We start from the raw sequence: 25,351 nt of genomic DNA on the forward strand, positions 1-25,351 counted from the left end.
CTGGGATTGGGAGGGAGACAAACCATAAGTGACTCTTAATCTCACAAAACAAACTGAGGGTTGCTGGGAAGAGGGGGTTTGGGAGAAGGGGGTGGGATTATGGACATTGGGGAGGGCATGTGCTTGGGTGAGTGCTGTGAAGTGTGTAAACCTGGTGATTCACAGACCTGTACCCCTGGGGATAAAAATATATGTTTATAAAAAATAAAAAATTATACTTAAAAAAATACATATATGCTAAAATATATGAGTTCACAATGAGAACCACCAAAAAAATTCTTTGGTCATTTTTGGAGGATGCTAGAGAAGGAACTCATTATTATGTGCAGAAAACTGGTGAGTAAGGGGAAAGAATTAAGCATATATCTTGCCTTTTATTTAAAACCGTGCCTCAAGGTAGCCAATTAGTTAATGAGGAATGCTCTCCTTTTTTGAAGAATTTCAGCTAGTAAACATAGAGGAAATAATAGAATCAGACTCTCACTTGCAACCTGTAATAATAAAACAATGCTTCTAGGCAATTATCAGCAATGATTGCTAAAACCAGTGACTAAAGAGCTAATGGAAAACTCAGAGTGGACAATGTGGCTGACAAAATCTGATCTCATTGATCAATATTAACACCACAAAAGAGATTCAGCCAGATGTTGTGATGCAACAGGAAAGAAACAGTATCACATGTGAAGGATTCTTACCTGAATGGAATCAAGCCACTAGATCAAACAACAAGTATAGAAGAAAAAATAAAGTTAGGAAAATAAATAAATGTGTAGGTTAAAAGCAGGTATTTGGGTTTAAATGAACACTAGACCATAAATCAGAAAAACTAAACTTTGGTTCAGGATTTCAACGTGAACTAGATGTGTAATTTTGGACAAGTTATTTAATATCTCTGGGCTTCTTTATCATTTCTAAATCATTGTATGTACTTTGTTAAATACGTTAATTATCTTCTTATAGGAAATCATCATTCTTCCAAATCATTTGATTTTATGTTTTTTTTTCCTTTCGGAATATTAGTAAATTTTACAGAAATATAAAATTGCAAAATCATTGAATAATTAGAATAAGTATTGGAAAAAATTTTTATTCTTTCTTTCTGAAATTTTTGCTAAACACCCTCAAACTGTATCACTATGCTTTAAAGAAGTATATGAACTCAGTGAACTTAATTTTTTTACTTGGGGAACTTCCACTTTTTTTAGTTTATATAGATATGCATGTTTTCACTAGCAGTTGGAATTTGATTTTCTTGCTATATATGATATTAAATTGTCATAACTTAGATTATTAACTTAAATATAACTTAGAAATATAAGAAAAAAGAAATGTATGGAGAAAATTAAAAAAATTAAATTTTTTCTCTCAAAATAATTTCAATGTTTCTATGCAGTAATAGAAAAAGCGAAAATTTCTTAATTTTATAGATACATGTCTATTTAAATGCTGACAAATGAATTTGGGGATTGAAAATTATTTTTTTGCTGCCTTTAATCTTCCATCTCCACTTTATTGTAAATAACTTCTGATTTCTCTTTTGCATGTATATGCGTGTGTGTCCTTTTTTTTTTTTAATCTACATTACCCTCATAGTTTAATCTACTACTGAACGTTCATGAAATTAAGCCATTGGGGTCATTTGGCTTTAGCGTCCTCATTAGATTCCTCAGTGTCCCTGGCTTTGCTCTTTGCATTTGTTATTCTTAATCACTTCCTTTTTCAGTCCCTTACTAGAGCATACTGCTTACTAGAGCATACTGCTGTGAAAATCCACACTTGTATTTTGCAAAAATGGAAAATTCCAAATTCTGCTATGTGTTACACACCATTAACTGCCCAAAGACACTCTGTATCTGCTATGTTAGTATTTACTGATGTGTTAATGTAATAATCACCCATCTGCTTCTGCTGTCTATGAGGCACTTTCTATCTATAGGGGTGGAAATTAATGACAGTCTCTCTGAGCTGTCTGATGTCAGAGCTGGGAAATGGGTGAAGGTATATAAGAGCTGGATTACTCATTGGCAAGTGGGGGAAAATACTCCAGTGGATGCAAGCTTGGGATTGTTCATGAAGCTTTCTTACCATTTAGAGACATTCTCTGATATTGCTGACACTGAAACATTAAAGGTAAAGAGCTTCCTGTTTATGGAAAAATATTATTTGTTTAGGGAAGAACAGATTTGGAATTAAATATATAGCTTCTTTCAAAGAAAGTCTAAAGAGACAAGTTGCTATAATATCAACTTTTGAAATTGTTTAGAGAAGGAAATTGGGAAAGTGAAAATTTTGAAAATACTTGAAAATTGTTTGAACATTATCAAGGGACTATATCAATAAAATTACTATCTTTAGAGATTATGTTTAAAAAAGGATCTTTTATAGTAGGTTCTAGTCTCAAATTCCATCTATCAGAACTATAAAAATTTTCATTTCAATGCTGTATTATTCTTTCAGAAAATTTAAAAAGCAATGTGCCTCCTGAAGCTGCCAGTAGTTCTCATCGTACTCTCCGTTGCATTAAACCACCTGAAAGCTACTCCCATCAAAAGGTTAGTATCTTAAAAATCCTGTTTCTTTTGTAAAATGTGGGAAAATTAGAATTAAAAACTGCTATTTAACTAACAGCTCTTATGCCATTAGATGCATCTTTCTGACAGAACTTCTGACAGACAGGAATGGATAGTTCCAGTTTTGTCAAGAAGTATGTTCTTGGAACCTAGAAGGGCAAAATGAGAACACAAAGCAGGAAAAGCCAAAGGGTAGTAATTTCCATTATATTAACCTGATTCTCAAATAAACTAGAGAAACTTAAAATATATATTTGGTATAAGGAGGGATTTTATTGTATATTTACATAGGTTTTTTTTTTTTTCCTCCTCAGAGGGCTCTGGCAATATTAAAAATTATTGCATCTCCTTCTGGAAATTGAAATATATAGAAATAATCAGGGAGAAAATTAAAATTTTTAAGAACAAGTTAAAAAGCCATTTGTTCTTAGGGGATTCTTTCTATATCATTAAATGTTCTATTAAGGAAATATTAAGGAAATAGAATTATTTAAAAAATGTGTTCTTCATGAAATTACTTCTGAGCTGCTCTAAATGTAAATTTATCCTTCTTAAAAATGTTTTCAATAGGTAGCACATCCATCAGGATTTCCTAAGAAGGCTTATTTCAAAAGGTGCCATGTCATTTAAGTGGTAATTTTAAAGAAGTCTAAAAAGTATGTCAGGTGAAAATGTTAGCAGTAATTACAACTTTTGAGGGGAAAGAACTGCAATTCTCCATTTATTTAAAAGATTCTTAAGTCCAAATTCATGCATATGTCATAAACAATATAATTGAGGATTTGTTTGTGCCTAAAGTAAGTTTGACTTCTTATAGTCTTGTAGGACTGAATTTACATACTCTTTAAGACCAAGGAGTATTAAGGTTACTTTTGAAAAGAGTTTTGCTTCAAGTCATATTAAAACTTTTCTCATAGAATTACTAGCATCTTGTCTATTTTCCTTTGAGGTGTTTTTTTTGTTGAGGTGGGAGTCTGTAGTGATATGTAGAGTTCTACAGCACCCACGTCTAATAAATAGCAGGAATCTTCATATTTCCTTTCCCCTTTCAAGCTTATCGAATTTGCAGGATGTTCTCAGAATTGACTCTAATTTTCAATTGAATTTTTGTGGGTAAAAATAAGTGAAACTGACACGAAGTTTCTGGTAAACCAGCAGAACAATAGAATAACAGGAAAATTAACAGTATTACCTAGTATTTCTGTCTATATCTTGATTTTTCCCTTCATTATAGACATTTCATAAGCACCTTTATCCAGTTTGTCTTTTTATTATGAGGCAAATTTCACTCACAAATAAAATAGTATATAACATTTTTTATTTTCAAGTTATTTTCATATTAGTCTCACAATCTTTTAATTCAAATTTTTATTAGAAATACTTCCAAGGCATTCTTCAAATTACTCTAGTGAATTTCCAGAAATCAGTATGTTTGGTCATTTTTTTTAAGGGGAGAGAATTTATCATCCTGAGCTATTCAACCTTGTAATATTTTATAAATCTTATAAAAAGCTGTGAAACCTTTGTAGGAAATGACTCAAATTTCACACACTTCTAAAAGACAAGCTGATATAAATTTATCAATGTCATTTTTCTTATAAAATTTAATCATCTTATTTGAGATCTTTTTTTAACTTCTGTACCTATATGACATGAGATTAAGCGGAAACAAACTGACTTTACAAGCCATACCAAAAAATATTTTATATTCTTGACTGAGGCAAAAGGATCACACAAATGCCCACCAACTTTTAAACACTCAGTATATACCTGCTTAGCAGATAATCAGAGGTTAACCAACAGTGTCATTACTTCCACAAATGACTGTTGAGAACTAGAGCAGGATACAGTTTAAAACGGTTTTAAAAATCCTTGAGGAAGCTTAGGTGACACAATCAGTTAAGCATCCAACACTTGGTTTTGGCTCAGGTGGTGATCTCAGCGGGTGCAGATAAAGTCCCTTATAGGTTCAGTCCTCAGTGCAGAGTCTGCTTGAGATTCTCTCTTCCTCTCCCGCTGCCCTCCCCCCCACTCATGTTCTCTCTCTATCTAAAATAAAATAAATAAATCTTTTAAAAACCTTGAAACTGAGATATTTTTAAAGAGAGACAATATAAGAGTGATGATACTTCAGTCTATAGTCTGTACTGTTTAAACTCTTAAAGTTATAAATGTGTGCATGTGTGTAAGTAGTCAATAATTTGAACTAGTGTCTGTTACTAAATGTTACTAAAAGTGGTCAATAGGTTTGAACTAGTGTCTGTTACTGAAGACTAAATGCCTTGTCTGCCCAAATAGTTAAAGAGAAAAAAAAATGCCTGAAAGTAGGGATGTGATACCTTTTACTAAGCGTTTCAGCCATCTTTTTCTATCTTAATGATTGTTTGGGAAAGAATCTTATACTTATTGCTGCTATATTTACATGAAAAGTCTTGTTTGGGAAAGCAGTTTCATAATAATAAATTGATATAGAAGCTCTTAATATTTCTTTTAAATGGAATGGTGGCTGTTCTAGCTAACTCAAATAAGATATTAATTTAGTTGGAATAATTTTAAGTCCTGTTACAGACTTTGAGACCATTTATTAAAGTACCACTCAGACATTTAGCACATAGATTAGTTCACACTCTGCTCTAGGTATTTGCCAAACATCTCTTGGTACAGATATCACTTTGAATCTTCCCAATTTGACCCATCATTTCCCTTATTACTCTAAATTTATCATTTTGAAGTGTTTGGGTCATATTCTAATTTATGCTTTTTTCAAGGAAAGTTTATTCTCTCATGAAGTATCAGTTTAATTCTTAAAAAACATTAACTCATCCTTTGGAAATATACATTGGCCATGCTTACTATACAAGCAAAGAGAAATAATTAAATAAATAATATAACTAATACTGACATATTAGACCAGATAATTGGGTCCTAAAGTGGGTTTCCTTTGTCTGAATAATAGGTTTATCAGCATACACTTATACTCAACAATACCAAGTTTACCTGATGCCATAGAAATTACTGTATTTGGAAGAAAATATGAACATAAAAACCCTAAAGATTTACATGAGATTTAAAAACACTTTCTCTTAGGCTATCCCTATACAGAGATACAAATAATGAAGTATTTCCCATACAAAGTAAACACATTGAGATAAAATCTATTGCATTTTGCCCCAAATTATGTACAACCACTTGCTTCCGGACATATCTACATATCTACATCTCTTTCCCAATTTACACTTATCCTAAGTTTTACTAATATTTTTATTTCCATGGAGCTGAAAATGAAAACATTTCCCTGGCTTTCCTAATCACCTGCAAAAACGGGGAGCATGTTATCATTCTGTATCTATTGCCAATACCATTTTGAGAGAACGCTCGAACAAAGGGTGGTACAAAAATATACAGTTGACATAAGTAATGCCATAAATAGAAATAAGAGTTAATAAATTGCTTAATCATAATGATAATTTCTGACTTACCTGGAATATTATTATGCTATTGTTCCAGGTTGCTAAAAGAATGCAATGAATATTGATACTATTAACATAAAAGTCTTTTGTTTTTAACATTCAACATAGTCCTATCATTAAAATAGTTCAAAAGAACCAAGTAAGTGGCAGAAAGATAATAATGCTTGTGTATTTATGTTAAGAGTAATGGAACTTCCAGTCTATAACAATGAGAGTTCATGAACCAGAAATAAAATTTGATTCCCCTTGGGTCTTAATAGTACCTGCCATTTATCTCTTAACAGCCCTGATTTAATGACCTCAGGGAACTTAACAAAAATATCTTATACTGCTTAATTTTTATTGGAAAGATGTGGGAAATATATATATATATATACACACACACACACGTACATATATATAAAATTCCACATATTCCAAATTAATATAAATTTTATATTCTATACCTTTTTCCTAAATTGGGAACTAGATTTAACACAATTTAGAAGAATAAAAAAACTAGAAGAATGTAAGACAAAGCAACACTTTTATTATTACTACTATCTGGAAAATATGCTATAGTTTCAAAGGATCATACTGAGAAATTCAACATTAACTATAATGGATAATTGTTATATGATGTCCTAGTCAAAAATTGCTTTTGCTGTATCTTCAAAGTGTCAGAAAATCTCAGTCATCCAGATATTTCCAAACCAAAACATTGAGTACCTTACATGAAAATGTTTCCTTTAGTTTCCATCAATATGAGATATTTGTTGTCCTATAGATGTATCCAATCCTGAGTCTAAGGCTCTAACTTTATACATTTGTTCTATGTCACCAGTCACCAGATGGAAAAGCGGAAATGCAACACTGCCACGTGTGTGACTCAACGCCTGGCAAATTTCTTAGTTCGTTCCAGCAACAATCTTGGTGCCATTCTCTTGCCAACTGATGTGGGATCCAATACATATGGCAAGAGGAACACAGCTGATATTTTAAACAGGGAGCCAATGAATTACTTACCGCTTTAGAGGTCCATGTATCTCTACAGTTCTTATTGCTTGTATAAATATACTAGTGACTTCCTGTGTAATTTAACATAAGCTTGAACATGGATGTTATGTCCCATGTTTACTGCCAGTACATATAAATTGTGGTGGTAAGAATTGTTTTAAATTTAATGCTGATTGATAGATATCCCATAATAAAAAAGTCAGTGTCTTCAAAAATGAAGTTTTCTTGCTACTGATTTTTATTTTGAAAACATATTAAAAACTCATTCTTTTGCCTATATTTTTATGACCCATGTTTGAGAACAAAAGAGAAAATGGTATTTGGAAACTTGGTAAATTGTAAATAGCTATCAGTAAAGTTAAGAACATTTAAAAAACAGCAATTATAAGGACTCTGTTAAGCAATTCTTTTTTGCATTAGATTTCTGAAATGAGATAAAACGCTATTTTAAAAAACTAATTAATTTTCGCTGTTATCTCGGTCAAAATATTTTTTGAAATTATATTCTTTTTTGTACTGGCTGGTACTAGAGGTTATTTTAAAAGTACAAAAGCGTTTGTGTTTAGGAAGGTTTCATTGTGATGAGCTTTTATTAAACTTATATGCACTTTATTCCGTTCAAATGGCTTTCAGCAAATTTCACTCATATTTTGATGCAGGGTATTACAAACAAACAAACAAAAAACCCAAAACCTTTTGTTCCTATTAATCATGTATGTCATCAATTAAAAGACCACAGACTTCTGGAAACTATATATTGTATGGTAACTTATTTTGTTTGTTAAACTAATTGGATTTTTCCAACAGAGGTTACATGTGTATGATACACTTTTCTTGAAGGAAACTGTTGAATTGGACATGAAACATAATGTTTCCCTCCATATCTGATTCTTACAGGGGTTTCTGCTTTCCCCTGACCATGAGTTAGTTATACTTGGAAGTAGCATTAACTCAGATAAACTGCTATTGTGTTATAATTTGCCATTTCTAGAGGCATTAAACTTGTATTTAAAAAAAAAATATGGAAAAAAGGCATCTCAATCTGAGTGGGAATCTGACTTGACTTATACATTAAAATTTCCCCTTATAAAGGGTGCCTTAGATTACCATATTATAGTTGTGTGTGTGTATGGGTATAGAAATAGGATATGAAATTTGTAGTTATTTTTTCTTTTTCTTTTTTTTTAATTTTTTATTTTTTATAAACATGTATTTTTATCCCCAGGGGTACAGGTCTGTGAATCAGCACTCACCAAAGCACATACCCTCCCCAATGTCCATAACCCCACCCCCCTTCTCCCAACCCCCCTCACCCCAGCAACCCTCAGTTTGTTTTGTAAGATTAAGAGTCATTTATGGTTTGTCTCCCTCCCAATCCCATCTTGTTTCATTGCTTCTTCTCCTACCCACAATTGGAAGAATAAATATTGTGAAAATGTCTATGCTACCTAAAGCAATCTACACATTTAATGCAATTCCTATCAAAGTACCATCCATCTTTTTCAAAGAAATGGAACAAATAATTCTAAAATTTGTATGGAACCAGAAAAGACCTCGAATAGCCAAAGGGATATTGAAAAAGAAAGCCAAAGTTGGAGGCATCACAATTCCAGACTTCAAGCTCTTTTTCTTTTTTAAAACATATTTATTTATTTGACAGAGAGAGAGAGATCACAGGTAGGCAGAGAGGCAGGCAGAGAGAGGAAGGGAAGCAGGTTCCCTGCTGAGCAGAGAGCCCAATATGGGGCTCCATCCCAGGACCCTGAGATCATGACCTGAGCTGAAGGCAGAGGCTCAACCCACTGAGCCACCCAGGTGCCCCTGTAGTGATTTTATATCATAAGTTGCATGTTGAAATTAATAAATGAATGTGTAAATTCCTATTTGTGATATTCAGCTGTCAGCCCATTTTTCAAAGTAGATTTGACTTCAGCATTTTAAATTGAGTAAGTATGATTAAGTTATAATTTCTTAAACTTACTTATTTAATATTTTCTTATAATAGTCTACTTTCAATAAGATTCTATTGAATATCACTTCCAAATCAACGTACCAATATATTTTTCAAGAGTTAAAAAAATTTTAATGAGTGCATAGGGCATTTAAAGATAGTGTGTATTTTAGCAAACAATTATCAGGAATAAGACAAGAATTATGTGTAGTTATAGTAACCTAACAACCTCGGGTGCTAAGGAGTGAAATGTAGTTAGGTCAAACTATGTAACTTACTCCAACTGGGAGATTTTGGAGAAGAAAAAAGGTTATTATATTAATAGGAGGTAGATGTTTTTAAATTTAGTCACTAAATTTATTATCAAAGTGATACATTTGAAGAAATTCAGTATTATTTTCTTTATTGGTAGGCCAATAGGAATCTAAATATATAAAAGTTGGGAATCCTTATTGCATGAGGTTTACCAAATACTTTCCCTGATTTTTTATAATTACCTTATGAAAATAATGAGTTAAATTCAATTGATGTAATTGAAAATACCAACAGTAGGTTTTGGTGACTACATTTGTCCCAACCTTTCTTACTGTGTCTATGATACCTGAAATCATAGGTACTCTCAAATAATCTGAAAGTGATTAAGCCTTCAAATACTGGGGCATCTGGGTGGCTCAGTGGGTTAAAGCCTCCAAATACTAATATGCATGCCACAAATTACATTTCACTAAACAACTAAATATACAAGTGATTCCTCTATCTTCCATGTTGCAATACAGAGTCAGACATAGAATTTATTTAGTAATGCTACATTTAAAACTTCTGGAAATTTTCTTCAGCATTTTGAGAGAACATTATGCAATGAAACTCTCACTTCGCTGAAGCCCAAATATTATCTAGCAATATTATGCAGGCTATCTTTTGATCAAAGTAGAAAAGCCTGTGAGTCCAAAGCTCCTTTGACTGAGTACAAAACAGGTTTTTCATATAAATTAAGAAAAAGTATTCTTTTTCTACCATTTCCCTTTTCCACATACACACTACCCAAAGATATGGAAAGATTCATCTTCCACTCAGTGCATTTGTAGTAGACATTATTAGTGCTCACCACTATCCTCTCTTTCCTGAGCATATGAGAGATTACAGTCTCAGCCCTCTTGCATTCAGGTGAGGCCATGTGGCTAATTCTGGCCAGTGAAATATTAGTGGAAGTGATGTGTCATTTTCAGGCTGATCAAGTAGGTAAAAGACCTATATTTTTCAATCTTCCCCTTTTCCTCTGCTGCAGCAGTTCCTGATGAGGAGGCCTCGACCAGGCAGGAGCGCTGAGTGACTTCATGGCTAACATTTCTACCAATCTGTCTTGGACATGGTGTATGATCCAGAAATAAACTTTTGTTTATCTTTATCTTTAGCCTACTATAATACATAACTTTTATCTTTAGCCTACTATAATACATAACCAATGTCAAACTTTCACCCTACCTGACAAAGCTGCTTCTCCTGTCAAGTCCACTGAATTTAATAGGAGCATAATTATAATCATTCTCCCACTGTGGTTCAGTCTTGAATTATCACCAACTGCTCAAAGTCCTTACTCCAATATTGAAGTCAGTTACCAGAACACATGTACTTGAAAGCCTTCTTGCTACTAAGGTATGTTTCTTCTTTCTTCTTCCATTGACAATAATGTAACTCCAGCCTCTTTACTATAAGCCAAGACCTTACAGAAACCTGCAGATAGTTCTCCAACCTCCAGGATTTTCTGGCATTCTGTACACCAACACCAGAATAAGGTTCCTAATGCACATTCCTTACTCATCAGTCTTATACACAGAATTTTTAAAGGGCTTGTTCTAAATCTAAGGAAGTCCATCAAACTCTTTATCCTGACGTTCAAGTCCCACCATAAATTAACCCTAATCTTCTTTTCCAGCTTTACTGCACATCATCTCACTTTATACATTCATTCCCTGCTAAATCTTTGGTTGTTTTATTTGTTCCTGTTCCATCAGCACCTATCCTTTTCTTTTCCAGTCTCTGTCTCTTCCCTCCAACCCCCCAAGCTGAACAACTGTCCCCAGTGCAGCCTTTTGAAATCTTTTCATGACAAAGTCAAGATCTTTCATCATTCCCTTCCTGAATATAATTTCTCCACCCACTGAGTGATCATCACACTTTGAGGATATCTTTTATATTCAAAATAAATACATAATTTGAGTATTATTTATTGCCTCTTTATTGTATTAAAAATACCATATTGTTATGTTGTTGCTGTATTATTTGTGTGACTAACACAATTCTTTCCCACACTGCTAGGTTCTTAAGGGCAGAAACGGGACTCAAATATCCTCCATTCCACAAATTTTCTGTTTTACAAATGAGGAACTTAAGCCTATTTACACATTCTGGAGAAAGGTATGCTACTTGAGTAGTTTCTGTTTTCTGTCCCAGATATTATACTGGCAGAGAGCTTAACAGTTAATTCTTGTCTTCTGAAAATGATTTGACATTTACCACCAGCATCTTTTGGTCTAGAATGTGCTTTACACATACCAGAACATATTAATTGTGGTTTTCTTGTCTTGAGTTACTAAACCCTTAGGAAATGAATTCTGTCACCCAATGAAGTTAACAGAATATTACACAATTAAATATTTAAATTCCATATAAGTTATTGGAATAAAATCCTTAATTTCCATATTAAGTAAGATTAAATAACTTCCATTGAAAGTGGGTTTTCCGGTGGAGTGGGGCAGGAACAAATAATTATGTTTCTCAATTTATTATAGGAAAAATGCCTTTCCATTTGAAAAATGATAAAATATACTAGCATCCTTCCCTTTCCCATTATGTATGTATGTATGTATGTATGTATTTTTAAAGATTTTATTTATTTATTTGTCAGAGAATGAGCGAGAGCAAGCACAGGCAGACAGAGTGGCAGGCAGAGTCAGAGGGAGAAGCAGGCTCCCCGTGGAGCAAGGAGCCCGATGTGGGACTCGACCCCAGGATGCTGGGATCATGACCTGAGCTGAAGGCGGCTGCTTAACCAACTGAGCCACCCACGTGTTCCCCCATTATTCATTTAGACTATACATTGAATTCATAAACAAATTCCTTTTTTAAAAGGTTTTATTTATTTATTTGACACTGAGAGAGAGAGAGAGAGAGAGAGAGATAAAGAGAGACAGTACAAGCAGAAGAAGGAACAGCAGACACCCTGCTGAGAAAGGAGCCCAACATCGGGCTTGATCCCAGGACCCTGGGATCATGACCTGAGCCAAAGGCAGATGCTTTAGCAACTGAGCTACCCAGATGCCCCAATAAACAAATTTCATAAACAAAATTTAAATCTTGGCCTGTTGCTTAAACTTTGAAAATTATTTAATATGTTATTATTTTTATGAGAATGTGGTGTATATTGGTCATTTCTTCCAATGTGGCTCTTGAACCAACATTACTTGGAAAATATTTATAATGGCTAAAAGGTCTCTATGTTAAAACATTTATTGATGGTTCATAATGAGGTAACAAAGAACACAGTGAGTCATAGTGCTGTAGTATTTTTAACAGAAGAAATTAAGACTCAAACACACTAGAAATCCATCCATCATGATGCTCAGACATTCCTTGATAATCAATCCTGAGAGTTAGTCAATCAGGGAGAAATGGATTAAGTATTTATGCTAAGATTTATCAATTTAGAAGCCAAACAGGAGCTATAGTTTTACATATTAACGCCATTTTTTTGTGTGTATGAGGCAACATGTGAATTAGCAAAATAGCTATATCATTTGGCTTATAATTAATATCCTTAAGGATGTAAACTGTCACACTTTATATTATCTGGGATTAGGGACTCTCAATGATTCCTTAAAAAATTAAATATATTATGACAGTTATTAATACTGCAGCTAGTATTTTTCTTCTGGGGATTTAGAGAGATCTTTTCTAATGGCCGCTAGGCTCTGCTATCTAAATACTTTCAGTTAGAATTCTATAAGGTGATCAGGTGATAATAAGAATACAAATATATGCTTTACAGATTACAAGGTGGATCACCAACTTTTTTGGCAGATGGGATCAGATATTACTTTTTAGTCAAGTAACTGAAAATTCTAAAAAGGCAAATCTATTGGTAAAACTCCATAGTACAGTTTTGGGAAAAATCCAACACATGCTTTTGTACACCTGTAGAATGCTACATTATTTAAAGGGGCTTATTCTTAGGATAATTATTTAAAGGGGTTTATTCTTAGGATATACTTAAGAAGTATATCTTATATACTTAGGAAGGAGGACTTTCTAATAAAGTGTTATTTTCAGCTGCTAAAGAAATCACTGGGTAACAAGTCCAGTGAAGAGTCCATGGCACTTCGAAGGTCCATTGGTGATCTACAAATGGCATGAAATACACCTACGTTGGGTAAGAAATGGCAAATTCTTTAAAAATTGTTGTCAGATTCTTCTCCTCTTGCATAGGAGATATCAGCAGTATCCATGATTATTTCAGACCTGCTATTTCTTCACGACAGTGCAGAAATTCTTATGAGGTGAAAATATAAACTACTGTATAGACCAGAGATTTGAATTTTGATGTATCATTATTGATCTGAAATCTTTTGTGTAGACCTTAGAAAAGATAAGAATACACATTCCTCTTACCATGGGGCCTAAGAAGCTCTTGTCTTTCTCAGTGGAGGGAACTGCCATTTTGTTGCTGATCACCAAAATAGGAGATTTACATTTGTTCCACAGCAACACCCCTTGGAATGACTAGGGGAGAGCTGATGAGAGTGTGTCCTCACTAGGGCTTTACAGTAGAAAAGCTATGCAGCCTAGAGTTATGTAGACTTGTGTGACTATGATCAAGTTACTCTGAACCTTTCTTTCTTCACATGTGACATGAAAAGAATAATTCAGAGATTGGCTGTGAAGATGAAAAGAGATTGTGTCATTAATGAAAATAGCAAGGAGTTTGGCTACAAATCTGTCGTGTAATAAACACTGGTTTTCTTCCTTTCCCTGAGAAGAAGGCTCCTCTCTCCCTCTTCTCTCCTGTCTTCCCACAAAGGCCACCTTGCCACAGCAGAATGATATTGGGCTACACTTTGTAAGGGGGAGGTACCTGCCCACTGTAGAGCTAAGGAAGGTGCCTGAAGAAGCATATAACGTTTCTGGTTTTTTGGTTTGTTTGTTTGTTTGTTTTTTTTTTAAATAACAGATACTCCATCCTACATCTGAATGTCCCTATCTATTTATCCATCTCAGCTGTTTATCCATCTCAGTGTTTGGTACAATGTATTTGTACCCATTAAATGTGAAGCACTCATTGCCTTCCCATTTAGAACTACATATATGTCATGTCTACTGTGCTCCAGTTGTTATTTTAAGTTTATTCAGATGCATTATCTGATTTAATTCTCATAAAATCATATGAAATAAATACTGTTATTTCTAGCTATAAAGTAGATAACTGCTGGAGATGTAATGTACAATATAGTGACTATAGTTAATGAAACTGTATGTTTGAAAGGAGCTAGAAGAGTAGATCTTAAAAGTTCTCATCACAAGAAAAAAACATTTGTTACCAAGTGTAGTATGGATATCAACTAGACATATGGGAGTGATCATTTCTCAATATATACATGTATTGATCATTATATTGTACACCTGAAACTAAAATGATGTTATATGTCAATAAAATCTCAGTAAGAAATACAATTATTATCCCTCTTTTGCAAATGAAGAAACTGAGGCTGTTTGACCTTGAGAAAGTCATTTCACCTTCTTTTGCTTCAGTTTATGCCAAATACAATCCAAGTCAAATGGCAGAGCCAAGATATTAACCCAAATATTCTTCATTCTACACATATGCTGAACACCTATTCTATGTCAGGCACTCTATAAAGTGCTTGGGATGCACCAATAATCCAGACGTCAAAACTGCTATCCTCATGGAAGTGGCCTCACAGTTTTGGGGTTGTGGGTACAAGAGTTGTGTTTTTAGCCACCATTTATACTGTTTCCTCCTAAACTCAATTCCCCTTAATCTAACTCTTAATTTGTAAAATCTTTCATCTCCCTTTCATAGCTTAACAGACTAAATTACAAAAATTTTGAAGAAACCAAAATTCTGTCCAGACGGAATTAGGAGAAAAAAACCTCTATTTTATAGTACCATCTATACACACATAAATATATATTATATACACATACATAAATATGTATAAATGTATATATCATTGTGAATTTTCACAAAACTCTATGAGGCAGGTATTGTTATACCATTTATTGATAAGAACTAAGGAGCAAAAAAATGAGCTGACATAATGTATAATTTCATTCTGCAAAAGTAGATAACAACAATAGGGATTCCTTTGCTGTCTCAAAACAGATGCATATTTCAAAATAAAGGGATTATATATCTTTAAAAGAAAATGAAGCAACATGTCCAAGATCACACAATTTATAAGGGTCATTCCAATAGCGGAACCAAGGTTTATCAGACTCCAAGGTCCAGTTTCTCTACATCATGTCCAAAGAAAAATATTTTTATTCTAATTCCACTGTGTCCTGTGGTTTATTTTATGTAGAACCCTGCCAAATCAGTTGGTCTTGGAACTGGATAAACAGGTCAGACAAAAGAATAATGGGACAAAAATATCTTCAAAATATGAAGAACTTGTTTGATGTTGAGAATAACAACCTTTACTCATTATGAGATAATTTTGTCTTGTTTTTATTTTGGTTTTTAAGGTTTCAACTGAAACAAAGTTTGAAAATCAAACTTATGAATTATTTCTAATACTGAGAGATTGCTCATAGCTTTTGATTCCCACTCCTCACCAAATTCAACTTACATTTTCATATAGAGTTTTTTATTGAGACTTTTGTGTCTTTGTTCAGTATACAACTAAGAAAATTTTCTTTTATGGTGTAACAGAAACTCTGCTGAGTGGATAGGCTTCATTTTGGAGATATTCCACTAAGGTCTTTCCCATGAGAGTTCAGACTGTTTTTATCTGTGTTGCTAGCACTTCTCTTGTGTATTAACCTCTGTATGCTTCACACACTCCACAACACTGGTCATCTAATTTGGTTACCTTGCAATATTCTCCCTTCACCCTCTGGGAATCTACCTCCAGGTTCTGCTCAAATACCACATTCTCCAGGGGATCTCTTATGATCCTTTTAGCTCTTCTCTGGATTTACACAGACTATTACCTGTATTACTCTTGGTCACTGAATAAATGTTTATTCAGCTCATTTTGGTATTTGAATATAATTTAGTGGTCAGAATTTCAAGAATATCTTGATGATGTTTATAGTTTCAATCTTGTATTTTCATTATATATACATGGGTGTTATTTCCTCATGTAGTCTGTAAACTTCCTGGGGACAAGGATGTAGGATGTTTGAGTCATCTCTGTAATCCCCACGGTAATTAAGCCTATTACTCTAACATAACAGGCACTAAATTGGTTAACTAAATTTACTCTATGAAAAATGAACAAATGAATGAACGAGTGAAAACAATATAAATTTATGACATGTGTGATAAAGTTAATTATGACAGCTTACACCCTTCGTAAACAGGGATAATAATTGGAGGGTTTTATTAAAGAGTAGGAATAAAATATGCAGTGTACGTCACCTATCTTGGGTGTTCAGTCAGTGAGTGATAGCTATTACAGCCATAGTAAATGCACACAAAGAAAGGAACAATATCGTATTATAGTGGGGGCTTTTGTTATTGACAGTAAACAAAAAGGATTTAAAGGTAGGGGGGTAAAGGTAGGGTACAAAAGTGGGCTCAAAACAATGAGGAGAAGTGTTCAAAGAAACAAAAAGGGAAATAGAATAATGACAATAATCTACTCAAATCCCAAACAGGATTTGTATCACAAATTCCTGCTCCAATTACCAATATGCAAAGGCATTTGCCTGCACAACCCCAACTAGAATTACAAAATTTTGACAGAACCATAAAAGATGCAGGTTCTAAGAATCCACCCTCTTTGCTGTGAGAAACATTCCTTTTGTTACCTAGAAGAAAGGTCATGATCAGTAAGAAATGGCCCACAAATCCTTTCAAGAAAAGGCAGAAATAGGCAGAAACAATATAGAAAAATCACATCTGCTAGAATTTACCTGGGTTGGAAGTAGCTTAGAAGAGTAACAGGAGGGGCACCTGGGTGACTCAGTAGATTAAAGCCTCTGCCGTTGGCCCAGGTCATGATCTCAGGAAGCCTGATTCCCTTCCTCCTCCCTCCGTTCTCTCTCTGCCTGCCTCTCTGCCTACTTGTGATCTCTGTCTGTCAAATAAATAAATAAAATCTAAAAAAATAAACAAATAAAAGAGTAAGAGGAACTTCTGAAATTTTTAAAGGATGGAATTTAAGTAGTCAGAAATATTACCACATATGTAAAAAACTATATATTAATAAATTCAATATTTTTAGAGTTGAAATCAAGAACAAGAATTATAAAAAGGAAAATTAATTTTTATCAAAAAATTATAAACAAATAATTATCTTCATTTTGCTTATTCTATAAACATGTGAACATGGGGCCTATGTAATTGATATGCTGAAGTACTTAGTGTAAGCTCATCTGAAGGCATATAGTTGTGATAAAACTGTTGGAGATAATTGACTTTATTTTACTGAATACATGCCTCCATTTCCAGATATATGAAGGACCTGAATAAGCAACAAGCCTTATTTGAGCAAAATTCCAATCCCAATTAGCCACCATAACTGTGATTTGAAATCTATTATTTTGCATTTAAAAGGCTTTTTAGTTCAAAAGTCCCTCGATAGAAGTCAAATCTCTTGATAGGGAAATCCTTACTATTAACTAACACCTAGTTGAAGTATGTTAACAGCTACCTAAAAATAAACCCCTGGAGAATGGAAAAGGCCCCTGAAGGCAAGAAAAAGAAGGGTGTTTGGGGGGAGTGGTGGGGGGTGGGTACTCTGGTTGCAAGGAAGAAAAGGGAGAAGGAGCAGGAGAAAAAGACATAAAAGGGTCCTGGTTACCTTACCATTTCTCCAGTGGGGCTTTGAAGCCTACATTCATTTGTCACCATTTCTTGCACACTGTTAGCCATGACAGTGTTAAAAACACCAATTTTACTCTGGTTATAAGGATCCTAAATGTAGCCTGGGTCAGTAGGGTACAGAAGGCTGGCAGGAGGAAACAGTGAAAAGAGCAATAGAGTGGAAACCTTTTGTTTCTCTGAAGCTTCCTCTGGCTTCCTCAGACAGTATCAGATCCTTGGGAACCCTTTTGTCCAGAGTCCGCCACCTACAGAGAGTGAACTGGAAAGAGGCTCTGAAACAGAACCAAATTCTTTGAGAACGTTGGCATTCAAAGTCAGTTTCTGGAGCTTTCTTTGAATTTGAGTTTATGATTAATATTTGTCTATACCCAGGAGATACTGTCCTTAAGTGTGTTCAACTTCCATAATAGAAAAGTAAATTTAAGAACTTCAAGGATGTCCTGTTGTCATGGTGAAGAAAAACAAATCAACAGGACATTGAAAGCTACCACAGTAAGGCTGCCACTGTAGTGGGAAGGGTGGGTTTTGGAATCAGGCTGACCTTTATTAGGATCCAGGCTCTTTTCAAAACTTTGAATACATTTCTTAATTTCATTTAACTGCAATTCCTTCATCTACATATGAAAAAGATATCATCAAAGGATAGATATAATGCATGGAAAGCAGTTAGTATATAATTTTACCTGGCTACACTACATTTAGGAAATTTTAGCTGTGGTTTTTATTTTTTAAAGATTATATATATTTTTTTTTTTGAGAAAGAGAGTGAGAGCACAAGTTGGGGGATGGGTGGAAGAAAAGAGAGAGAATCTCAGGCAGACTTCCTGCTCAGGGAGTCTGGAGTCAGACCAGGTCTTGATCCCAGGACCCTAAGATCATGATCTGAGCCAAATGAAGTTGGAGGCTTAACTGACTGAGCCACCCAGGTTTTCTGACATTGTAATTCATACCAAATTTAGATATTAAGTAGTCCTACCATTTAGCCACATTTAGCATGGATTTTTACACCAAGATTTACAGCATAAATAATAGAAGTACATATACCACATATGACATAAGTAATACTAGCAAATGAAGAAAAAAAATCGCACCTACACCGAAATAAAAGAAGAAGGATAGGAAAAGAAACTAGGATGTTTTCAAAATGAGGTGCCTCTTCTGGGCTTTTCACTGGGTATTTCACTGTTTGTTTTTTTCATTTGAGAATCAAATAAATTCATACAGTTTCACCGGATCACCATATTATATTTTTCTAAAGTAGATGAATTCACGGATGGTTACTGCCAGAAAAATTTCTAATTTGGAAGACAAAAAATGTTGGCCAGTCAAACCAATGTGGAACCTGGTCTACATTATCCAGTTCTTTTCCTACATTAGCAACACAGTACAGTTTACATCAGACATTTAGGCAACATTTTGGAACATCCAGGGTTCTGCTGCCACATCCGAATTAACTTTTAAACCCAAGTAGCCTAAATACCTCTGATTTTTCAGGACTGCCAAGGGACCATCTAGGTGGATCTTGTCAGGATTTATAGAATTGGCTCAAGTAGGAAAAATCTAAATCTTTTTGCTGGATTCTAAAAAGAATAGACATCTACATGGCATGTAATGAAAAATGAGATAAATGATGTAAAATACCTATGAGAAAGCCTGACATAAGTTTCAATCATTGTAGCTCTTGTTACCTCTATTGCTAGACAAAATAACTAAAAGTTGTCAAACTTGAGCTTCATCATATCCTTGCTCTGCCTCTAGGTAGATATATTAAGTAACTCTTTCTTTTTTCTTTAATCTCCATACCCATTGTGGGGCTCAAACCCATGACCCCAAGATCAGGAGTCACATGCTCTTCTGACTTAGCCAGCCAGGTGTCCATCTGTTAAGTAACTCTTAAGACATTTTCTACTTTCCTTTCTGTTCTCATTTCAGAGAGAGGACATGTAATCCTATTTACATCCTGTCTTTTAAGAAATAAATAGCTATTTTGAAGGTTTAAAATACTATCTAAATTTCTGAAATTAACATCATTATTATAAATGATAAACTCTACTTAAAAAAATCTCCCTTTATAAAGTGGTCCAAATTTGACTCCATGTGCTTTGACTATGCTTACCAATCCCTATCCTGACATAGATGACATACTTTTAAATCTAAATCTATCCATGATTCATAAACATGTCTTCAGAGTAGATGGTAAAATATTATGTGTGTGTAAAAAATTCTTAAATAGAACTAGCCACAGTATACTGACATAAAAGGAGGGTTGAAAGAAGCCAAATATATAATCCTGGTGTCTACCTGAGAAAGTCCATGTTCACTGAAAGGGACATGTTATTGAAGAAAGACTTAAAAGTTGAAATAATCCACCCTTGTGCTCCTGAGCAGTATTTGTGTTTACCTACAGAAATAGATCGCAAGTACAAATTCCCTGAGCAAATGGAATTTATGAAATCAGACAAAAAGCCTTACTCTTTCCTCTGTACTGCCTATAAAATTTTCTTTATGGGGCCAGTTCTTTTTCTGATACTGAATGGAATCTCAGACAGGTTGCACTACTTTCTGTTGAATTTCAAAAGAAAAAAAAAGTCCTCTGGCCATGTTAGTCCCACAAAAAGGACTTTGAACTTCATTTAAATTGCAGCTTCTTTCCTCCCACTACAACATATTCAGCTCCTACAATTGGGAAAAAGGGTTCTGGTTGTTTCTCTCTGTTCTCTGCCAGCTTCTCCTGGCCTCTCTACCCAACCCCACTCCAGCCCCCCCCCCCGCCCCCACAGTTGGACAATGTTGCTTCTGTGACCTCCAGAGGTGAAACTTACATGAGGGATGTTAACAGGGCAGCAAATGTCATCCTTGCTTTCTTTGGCCTGCAGAGTTATTTAAAACAGACTCTCCTGGCCTTTCCGTGGGTCTTTGGAGATGCTCCCCTTCATTTGTGAACACTAACTTGCAGTGTCTTCATCAGGGTAAATGCACTTCCTCTGACAGTCCACACAAGTTCTTCAAATTTTTACATGCACCGTGCACTTTTAGCCTCTCTGCTGAGGTCTCACCACTGCTGCATATAATCCAATCAGTCCAGGTGTAAGTCAGACCCAAACTAGTGCCTGTTGGCCCACCATTGACTGGGATGTTGCTCCTTTTCAAATGTAGCCCTTGCTTCCTTCCACCTCCTGGCAGGAGGTTCCACCCACAGCCTTGCCTTCTAGACTTTTTTTTAGCATGAGTCAGACACCAGTTCCTGTATCCTCCAAACTGCAGAAGACAAATATAAAGTACTCTGAGGAAACTTCTGAAAGTCATGCTCACCAGGCTCGAGGTCAGGCAAAAGAACACTTCACACTGCCCTGAAACTGAAAAAGATGGTAGGCACCTGCCTGAGAAGATGCTGAAACCTTCTGCATCACTAATTTGATTAAAGCAGAAAGCCATGAACAAAAGAAGTAGGTAAACAAGTCACTGGTACAAAACAGTCCATTACTTCACCCAGTTAAAATGAAAACGTAATATATGATAAACAACACAGTAATAGTTCATCAGGAAAAATACAGTTTCTTTAATAAATGATATCAGTATCATAATTAGATCTCTATCTGGAAAGAAATAGGGTGTTAGCCCTCCTGACCGTCATGTTCAAAACCAAAAAGAGCAATGGATTAAAGATTTACTGTAAAAAATAAAAATATTTTTTTAAAAATAGGAAAAGTGTGAGGGTCAGGAAAATACTCTTAAAAAAAAAAAAATCCCAAACCAAAGAAACAGAAAAACAAGGGACAGCTGGGTGGTTCAGTCAGTTAAATGTCTGCCCCTTGATTTCAGCTCAGGTAGGTAGGTCATGGGCTTCATGCTCAATGGGGAGTCTTCTTGAAGATTCTCTTCCTCTGCCCCTACTGCCCCCCCAAAATAAATAAATAAATCTTTAAACACACACACACACACACACACACACACACACACACAGAGCTATAATGGAAAAAACTTACAGAGTTGACTGTGTAATATTACTAATTACACAAAGACAAAACAATATCATAAGTAAGGTAAAAAGAGAGAAAAAGAAAAGGTTTAAAATACATAAAAAGGCAAAAGTTTATATCTCTAATGTGAAAAAAGAACTCTTACAAGTCGATAAGAAAAGAAAACAAACATGGGTACAAGCTGGGTTTTGTAAAAAAGGAAATGCAAATGGACCAAAAAGCTTATAAAAAAAACTTTTTCTAAAAGATGCCAAATCTCACTAGCAGCTAAGGAAATGCAACTTGAAACAGCACAATACCCTCATTTTTTTCATATAACAAACTAACAAAATTTTTGAAAACTCATAACATCGAGTGGAATGGTGTATAAAAACGGCAAAGTTGTGAATTTTTTTTCTGTGATGTCACTTTTGGAAATCTATTTTATAGAAGTAGACATATGACTTTCTAAGGGATATAAGTCATGAATGATTTAGATTTATGTGCTGACCTAGAGGAATGTTTATGGTACACAGTTAAATGAATACAGCAACAAGGTAAGTCATATATATAATGATGATCCTATCCATATGACTAAAAGTAGGTGGAACATATATATATAATGTATATAATTATATATGTCATATATATTTTTATATGAGTATGGAAAGAAATATAAATGATATATACCAAATTGACTTTTTATTTTTTGTGTTATTTGGGGTTTTTAAAAAATAACTTTCTCATTTTTTTTAAAGAAAATAACTTTCTCATTTTTTTTTTAAAGAGAGAGTGGTGGTGAAGGGGGAGAGAGAGAAGGAAAGAGAGAATCTTTTTTTAAAATTTTATTTATTTATTTGATAGACAGAGATCACAAGTAGGCAGAGAGGCAAATAGAAAGAGGAAGGGAACCAGGCTTCCTGCTGAGCAGAGAGCCCGATGGGGGCTTGATACCAGGACCCTGGGATCATGACCTGAGCCAAAGGCAGAGGCTTTAACCCAAGAGCCACCCAGGTTCCCCAGGAGAGAGAGAATCTTAAGCAAGTTCCACACAGGGCTTGAGTTCATGCCTGCAGGATCATGATCTGAGCTGAAACCGAGTGGGATGTTTAACCAACTGAACCACCCAGGTGACCCTCTCATTTTTTAACTTTGAAAGAAAACACCAATAAGTGTGTATTGTGTGTGTGTATAGTATAGAAAACTAATGCTCTAGGATTTCAGGGGAGATAGAAAGAGGGATATGGAAAACAGGGGGCTTGATCAGAATGAGAAGGGTTTGGAGGAATTAGATAACCAAACATGGGCAAAGCAGGAGGAAAGAAATATTATCTGGAATCACTTCGGCTCACTTCAAATGCTCTAAACCATTTGTAACTACATATTTGAAAAAGGCCAATGTATATATTCATATATTTGTGTGTGAAAAAGCAATATTATTATTATTACATGATCTAGCATTACACAGAATATTTGTCACTATCAGGAAATTAGAGACAAGGTAAATAGAGGATCCAAAGAGTCTTATATTTCTGAATATTAACTTTACCTTATATTTTTTTCAAGGCAAAAAACAACTGAATTGCAACTCACAACAACCCAAATAAATGAGCTCCCTTTACCTTTTCATTGACCATCCTCTCCATTCATTGCTCCTTCTATACTGTAAGATCATCAGATTTTTTAAAAAGTACACATTGAGTAACCAATGTGTATAAATCTCTGCACACATGTAATACAAGTAGAGCTTCTTGCCCTGCAGTGAATCAGTGTTATATAAATAAAGGGAACTTTGTTTATATAAGTTTTAATCCTATGATAAAATTTCTTTGGCTCTGAGGGTTATTTAAAACTGGTTATAGAAAAGATTAGTCACATGGAACCAGAGGTTCCTCCCTTGCAGTTTTTCTTCACAGTTAACCCTCATGTGTCTGTGGCTCTGACCATAACATCATATTAAAAGAGTAAAGACTCACTTGGTCAGTGAGTAAATAGTAAGTTAATAAGTATTCAACTTGCTAAGTCTTCAGTATTTTTCCCTTGAGCCTTACTAAGGCTTACTAAGCCTAACTTTTGCGCCTTTACTTTGTAAATCAAACAATTACTGATTAACTCATTTAGTATAAATAAAATGCTAATATGTTGAGCATTAGTTCAATTTTCTGGGTGACTGGATAGCCTCGGAAAAGATGACACTGGGACACTTGGGTGGCTCAGTTGGTTAAGCCTCTGCCTTCGGCTCCTCATGATCTCAGGGTCCTAGGATGATGGAGTCCTGCATCAGGCTTCTTGCTTTGCAGGGAGCCTGCTTCTCCCTCTGCCTGCCACTCCCCCTGTTTGTGCTCTCTCTCTCTGACCAATAAATAAATAAAATATTTAAAAACAAGCATACAAACAAAAAACAAACAAAAGTGATAGTACCAAAATAGGAATAAACTTGGAAGCAATAAACTTGGAACAGTGCTGTGGACTGGAACATTCATTTCTATAGGGCGCCACCAACATTTCTGAATAGTAGACTGATGGGAGAAAAACAATGTTTACCAATTATTTCATTGTTAACTTGCTACCCAGATTGGAGGAGTAAAAGATTAGGGGCTATGTCATGTGCTGAGGTGGTCATATCCAGGTAAAATGGATGAAAGATGAAAGGATGGTTGGATTAACACACTACACACGTTATGGAAAGCTTACAAGCATTGGCTAAACCAGCTCCAGCACTACAAGTTGTGATCTCGGACAAGTTCATTAGCTTCAGTTTTTTAACCCATTTTTAATTATTACATATGATGTAATTATTGCACTTACATCAAATAATGGCTGAGATGATCATTCTTTCATACAACAAATATTTGCTGAGTGCCTATTCTATGCCAAATACTATTCCAGGTGCTAAGAAGTCTAGATCTCTACTTCATGGATGTTTGTTCTGATTGAAGAAAGATAATTTAAAAAATCAACATAATAAGATTAAGAGGGAATCTTTTCCCCTCACTAGGCTTATTTAATAAATACATTTTTAAAAAAACTCTCCAGAGCTTGGAGAGAGGCAGGATCAAGATGGGATTTATCAGTGTTTTCAGAACTGAGCTGTCTTTCTGAGGCCAACCTACAAGCTCTGTCTGTCTATACTTCAATTGCCTGTGTGCTTTTAAGTTTGAAGCTATTTAGAAACAAAAGTAAGCTATATTCTACCAGCCATTCAGAAATTGTTTTAAGATCGCCATGGGGATCTTTGGACATATTTTTTCAATCCTCATTTTTTTTTTCATAGCTGAAATTTTATTATAATTTTTTATTTTTTATAAACATATATTTTTATCCCCAGGGGTACAGGT

At 34.5% G+C, this 25,351-nt stretch overlaps 2 protein-coding genes across 3 annotated transcripts in view; one reads left to right on the forward strand and one right to left on the reverse strand.

The window, feature by feature from the left end:
- IAPP (islet amyloid polypeptide) overlaps positions 1–7,053 on the forward strand; it is a 41,588-nt gene extending 34,535 nt beyond the window's left edge. The window contains exons 2-3 of the mRNA XM_059404778.1: positions 2,458–2,552; positions 6,864–7,053. Of these exons, the coding sequence (XP_059260761.1) occupies positions 2,473–2,552; positions 6,864–7,053 (270 nt within the window). The 5' untranslated portion in view covers positions 2,458–2,472. The remainder of the gene's footprint in view (positions 1–2,457; positions 2,553–6,863) is intronic.
- The window catches only part of SLCO1A2 (solute carrier organic anion transporter family member 1A2), a 117,333-nt gene extending 96,170 nt beyond the window's left edge, over positions 1–21,163 (reverse strand). For both annotated transcript variants that reach the window (XM_059402695.1, XM_059402694.1), the window contains exon 1: positions 20,877–21,163. The gene's annotated coding sequence lies outside the window, so the exon portion shown is untranslated. The remainder of the gene's footprint in view (positions 1–20,876) is intronic.
- Positions 21,164–25,351: the final 4,188 nt, after the last annotated feature.

The sequence above is a fragment of the Mustela nigripes genome, chromosome 6 (assembly GCF_022355385.1).
Source record: "Mustela nigripes isolate SB6536 chromosome 6, MUSNIG.SB6536, whole genome shotgun sequence".
NCBI classification, from domain to species: Eukaryota; Metazoa; Chordata; class Mammalia; order Carnivora; family Mustelidae; genus Mustela; species Mustela nigripes.